The sequence below is a fragment of the Myotis davidii genome, unplaced genomic scaffold, assembly GCF_000327345.1.
Source record: "Myotis davidii unplaced genomic scaffold, ASM32734v1 scaffold642, whole genome shotgun sequence".
NCBI classification, from domain to species: Eukaryota; Metazoa; Chordata; class Mammalia; order Chiroptera; family Vespertilionidae; genus Myotis; species Myotis davidii.
Window position 1 is genome coordinate 248,923 of NW_006293957.1, and position 5,932 is coordinate 254,854.

Genomic DNA, 5,932 nt, shown 5'->3' on the forward strand with positions numbered 1-5,932 from the left:
GCACTGACTGGTAGGTTAGCTTGTTGCTGGGGTCTGGCCGATCAGGACTGAGCGAGACAGGCTTAACATGCCCTGGAGCCCTCCCATGGTCCCTCCTCAGCTAGCCAACCTCCCACATCCCTCCCCGGCTCTGACATGCACTGGTGCGGTCCCTCAGCCTGGCCTGTGCCCTCTTGCAATCCGGGACCCCTTGGGGCATGTTGGAAGGCCAGTTTCAGCCCAATCCTATAGGCCAGGCCAAGGGACGCCACTAGTGCACAAATTCGTGCACCGGGCCTCTTGTAAAGAAGTGTCGGTTGAAAAACCAGTTCTTTTCCAGCTCCTTCCCTAGCCACATTCTGGGCCTTCCAAGACCTACCATCTTTTCACTGTCCCTCATCACCCCTAATGTCCTCAGCATTCTCCGTATCTAACTTAAATTCCATGCTCCATCATCACAGTGATTCCCTGTTCTAGGTTTGCTTCATTGATCCCCCTGTTAACACCTGAGCCCTGATAACATCCAGAACTTTGCCCCCTGTGGCTGGAGACCCTGCAGACTGCTCAGATCCTAACCACTAGCATAGATTCTTAGAGCCACCCCTATTCCATTTATTTTCTAATTCTCCTAAATATCGTATTTTCTCCCCTCTCTCTCCTGCACTTCAGCTCATGACCTGGTATATGCTCACAGAGAACATTGAAGCAGACAGAACTTTCCCATGTACCCAGCTCCTGGCATCTGTACCCTGCCTTGTGTCAACTCTCTTGTTACAGAGCAACCCTGTACTTCCATCTAACCCCAAGTCCTGCTATGGGCATTGGGGGCCCGTTTTCAACTTATCAAATGCATAACTCAAGCAAATCCTTCCCTCTGTTCTGCATCACCAATCCTCCCTCTATGCAGTCATTTCTATTGGTGTTCTAAATGCTGTCTTAAAAATATATAAATCTGCCCTGACTGGTTTAGCTCAGTGGATAGAGCGTCGGCCTGTGAATTGAAAGGTCCCAGGTTTGATTCCAGTCAAGGGCATGTACCTTGGTTGCGGGCACATCCCTGGTGTGGGATGTGCAGGAGGCACCGATCTAAGTTTCTCTCTCATTGATGTTTCTAACTCTCTATCCCTCTCTGTCAGAGCGTGCAGGAGGCAGCCGATCAATGACTCTTCTTTCATCATTAATGTTTCTATCTCTCTCTTCCTCTTCCTTCCTCTCTGAAATCAATAAAAGTGTAATTTTTTTTACTATGTCTTTATTGATTTCAGAGAAGAAGGGAGAAAGAGAGATAGAAACATCAATGATGAGAGAGAATCATTGATTGGCTGCCTCCTGCACGTCCCCTACTGGGGATCAAGCCCACAACCTAGGCATGTGCCCTTTATCAGAATCGAACCTGGGACCCTTTAGTCACTGACGCTCTATCCACTGAGCCAAACCAGCTAGGGCAAAGTATAGTTTTTTAAAAAATTATATATATATTAGGGGCCCAGTGCATGAATTCATGCACCTTGAAAGGAACTGTGGGCCGTGAGTCTGCAGTGGGCACAGCGGCACGTCTCTGCCCATCCTCCGCGCCCCCACCCAGCCCCTTCCACCATGGCCCCTGGTCCTGTCTGCTGGCAGCCCCACTCCTGCTGCTGCAGCTCCCATGCACTGATGGTGCCAGTACGCTCGCATCCACTGATGACACAGTGATTAGGGCTGCACCAGCAGCAGGTACAAGCGGGGCCAGCGCTGTCAGCGGGTGCAAGTGGCGGCTGCTGCCCCAATTGCCACTCAGGAGCAGGGGGAGGTGGAGAAGCCCTCAGGGATGATCAGGGCCAGCAGCAGTTGCAAGCGCCAGGTGGGACCATGGCGCACGGGGGCAAAGAATTTTCAATAACCACCAGAGGCTTTCCCCGATGTCTGACTGGTGTCCCACCTTGGTCTGGTGCCCCTGCTCACCTGCTCCACCATCCTGCCTCAGCCAGCGCCCACCATGTTCCATGCTCTGCCCCCTGCTGCCAATATCCACCATGTTTTGTGCGTGCCCCCTGGTGGTCAGCACACGTCATAGCAACCAGTTGTTCCGTTCAGTCTATTTGCATTTTAGGGTTTTATATATAGAAGGTGTGTGTGTGTGTGTGAATCTTAATCCCACTTATTCTTCCAGGTCTTGCCATTTTTATTTCACTTATGGCAAGCCTCCTTAAGAGTTGTAAATACTCTGTGTCCAGTTCTTCTATACTCAAACCTACGCCACTCCACCAAAACTGTCTTGTCAAGGTAGCCAGTGGCACCTGCACTGCCAAATCCAGTGTCACTTCTCAGCCCTCATCTTCCTTCACCTATCTGCACTGTTGTCACAGTGTTCCCTTCCCCTGAAATGTTTTCTTTCACCTTCCAGATAGTACAGTCACCTGGTTTTCTCCTTACTTCACTATCATTCCATCTCATTGCCTTTTGCTTATTCTTATCAGCTCTCCACTCACTTAACGTTGGAGGGGCTTGATCCCTGAACCAGATCTCTTTCAGAATTCAGTTTTGATGATCTCACTCAGCCTCAGGGTTTTAAGTCCAAGTATCTGTTCCCACCAGAATATACTAGTAAGCTCTATGAGAAGAGAGAATTGTCGTTATTGTGTGTTCTGCTGTGACATACAATGCCTAGAAGAGTGCCTGGCACATAGTAGGTACTCAGTAAATGTTTTGACAGTTGAGTGATTGAGTCAAAGAAACTGCAGTGTTCCATCTGTTGAGCAAGATCATCTTCTTATCTTGGTAGACGTAAAGAAAGCTTAATTCTTAGTTGTTACAAATGTCATAGAAATATACCTTCTTAATTGTATAGTGTTAATTGGGTGAAGTTTGGCATAGATAACTTGTATTGGTGACCCACGTTATACTTTTTTATCTGTCCTCTCAGGATGTTTTTGATAGCTGTATATATCATATTAGGAACAGTGGTGAGAGTTAATTGTCATAACATTTTAGAAAGTGTTCCAGAACACAAATTAGAGGAATCTCTTGAAACAAATAGACTATCAGTGATAAGAGATAATTGGCATAGGAAAGAGATGAGCTGGCCCGGTGGTCAAAGATCCTGGGTTATATCCCAGCTCTAAAACTAGCTACTGACAAACCTGGCCAACTTCTCTGGTTGACAGCTTCCTCATCAGCAGAATTGGGGGGTTCATTAGAGCTGCTAACGCTCATCCAGCTTTACACATGGTGACACTGCTAACTGTAGAGCTCAGGATTCTACCCCGAGCTGCTCCTGGAGGTGCAGGTGCCTTTCTGTGCCCCGTGTGTCCCTCGTGGGCTGGGGACTGAACGTTCATGCACTGGACGTGGCCGGGGGAGCCTGCTCCTAGGGTGCTGTGGCATCTCAGGGGCCGGTGCTGATCTCACCACTTGCCTTCCTGGTTCATTGTTTTCTGTGTTCATTGTTTTACTGTGTAAGATCTTCATGAGTATTTGTTTACTGTCAAATACAGTGAAAAGTAACTTATGGTTAAAATGCAACTACCTAATAGGTATGAAGATATTACACAAAAATTAGGTATATCTTTAATTCTGCTGGCTGTGTATTGACTTGAGAACCTTTGTGCTCAGGGAGATGAAGCGTGTGCTTGGATGGTTTTGTTCACTTCATGTTCTTTTTCCTAACAGGGGGCATCTGAGAAAGACATCGTGCACTCCGGCTTAGCCTACACCATGGAGCGCTCAGCCAGGGTACGTGCACACGCTGCTGTTTCTATGGTGACTCAAAGGGCAGCCCAGTGTGGTCTCAGCCCCAGACTGTGCGTGAGCGTGTGATCCTCATTTGTGTGTGGCAAAGCACATGCTTTTTCGGTCTTGAATGATAGCCAGTGTTTTCAGGGTCTTGAATATGTTTATCAGGCTTATGGAAATAAGTAGTAATGCCAAGTAGGAGGAAGTGAGGTTTGGCTAAATATCAAGTAGTCAGCCAAAGTGGATTGGAGCTCAGTGCACATTCCATTATCCTATAGCACGTGACCTCACTATAGAATTTTATATAAATAAAAGGTTTTTGACCATTTGATTCTTATTTCAAGATCTTAAACACCGTTTAAGTTCAGTTTTCCTAATTTCTTGAGCAGATGCTACCTGCTTGGATTTAAGTTGGAATAGCACAACAGGTTTTACATACTATGAATTTATCCTTTTAAAGGATATAATTTTGCAGCCTTAAATACACTCAGAGAGCTACATAGCCATCACCACTAACTACAGGTCACTTTTCTCACCCCATTCTTAGTTCTTGCATATTATCACAGAGTATGTCAAATGAATTCATTCCTGATAACACGATGTCTGAAGAACACAGACCGCTCACACCCAAAATTCTGAAGAGCAGCTTCCTGCTGCTGCCTAGTCAGTGGTGTATTTAATGCCAGAGAATTAGTCCGTCCTGACTAGAGGTTCTTCCCCTGCCTAAGCAGTTTGTTTGGCTGCCCAAGTCCTACACTGACATGGGGACAGGCAACTTGTGCCAGGCCCTTACGTGCCTGTGTGTTCATGGCCTGGATGCTGTGTCGAGTGGTCGTCACTATTTTTTCTACTTTGTTTCAGCAAATCATGCGCACAGCCATGAAATATAACCTGGGATTGGACCTGAGAACAGCTGCCTACGTCAATGCCATTGAGAAAGTCTTCAAGGTGTACAATGAAGCCGGTTTGACCTTCACATAGATGGATTACCGCTGACTTCTTTACTACCCTCTTCACCTCTTCATTGTAGACCTATCACAAGTTTACATGTAACCACAGATCTTTCTCTCATTGCTTATTAGACAGTGGACAACATTCTCATAGGTTGACTCAAATGAGACCCTTAAGAAAAGAGAAATTAAGGTTAGGGAATCGTGTGCAAAACTAAAAGTAGATGCCAGAGAGCCATTTGGGTGTATCAGCAAAAGAGCTCAATTCTATAGATTACAAACAGAAATAAATGCTGTTTCTCTTTATGCATTTTATTCTTTTAGAATAAAACAAGTACATGCTGCTGTAATAAAATTGCCTTTAATCACTTACTAAGCCTAATCTAGACTAAGCAGTGAATGCCTATAAACATAATGAATGAAAAGCTAGTATTTTTATAACACAGTATCATTTATAGCTTATCAATAGTATGTTGTCCAACAAAACAAAAAGCCCAATGGAGAGCTAGTTATCTTCTTTCCTATCATTGCATAGCAAATGATGGCACCTATTTCTGTTGTGTGAGACTGTCAGAATTTATTAACCACATTGATGACATATAGTCCAAAGAATGTAGTAACCTCCTCATGTTAATTAATTGCTCTTCTCTTTTCAAAGTCTGTTGTGTTGCCTGATTGAACAGTAATTCAAATAGAGTGTCCCAGAAAAAACCACTTGGGCTCCCTCTTTGGAGTCTGGCTGGCAGCTCTGAGCATTGCCAATAATACCCAACTCACCCTGACTTTGTATCCCCTTCCAGGGGCCTCCCCTTCGGCACAGCTTCAACAGTGGCCTGGAGACAGCCTGGGGCTGGCAGTAACTACTTTGTAACTGCATGACTTAACCTGGTGATAAAAGCAGTTATTAAAAGTCTACCTTTTCCAAAGCTTATGTTTCTTTTCTGTTTCTGTATTTTAATAGTGTCTCTTAGTAGGTGATGAAAATACAATTGGGTTTCTGGAGTTTTTGAAACAACCACCTGAATAACATTACTATTGCTATGTTGTGAATGACCAAATTTCATTCTTAAATTCTTTTGTTTCATTATATTGAATAGGAAATGGCTCTCAAGTTGATACACTGAAGTAATCTCTTCAGTGCCTGTTTTTAATGAAGGAAGGTTTCATTGCTTAGGGTTTGTTTTTTAATTATTTAATCACAGAACGTATGAGTTTAAGGCAATACTAACCATAATCAGCAAAAATGGATTCTAGACCTGCTTCCACCAATGACTTAGCTGCCAGATCTG

At 44.7% G+C, this 5,932-nt stretch overlaps 1 protein-coding gene across 1 annotated transcript in view; it reads left to right on the forward strand.

Moving 5' to 3' along the window:
* GLUD1 (glutamate dehydrogenase 1) overlaps positions 1-5,129 on the forward strand; it is a 25,471-nt gene extending 20,342 nt beyond the window's left edge. Inside the window, exons 11-12 of the mRNA XM_015566661.1 lie at positions 3,631-3,693; positions 4,555-5,129. Of these exons, the coding sequence (XP_015422147.1) occupies positions 3,631-3,693; positions 4,555-4,674 (183 nt within the window). The 3' untranslated portion in view covers positions 4,675-5,129. The remainder of the gene's footprint in view (positions 1-3,630; positions 3,694-4,554) is intronic.
* Positions 5,130-5,932: the final 803 nt, after the last annotated feature.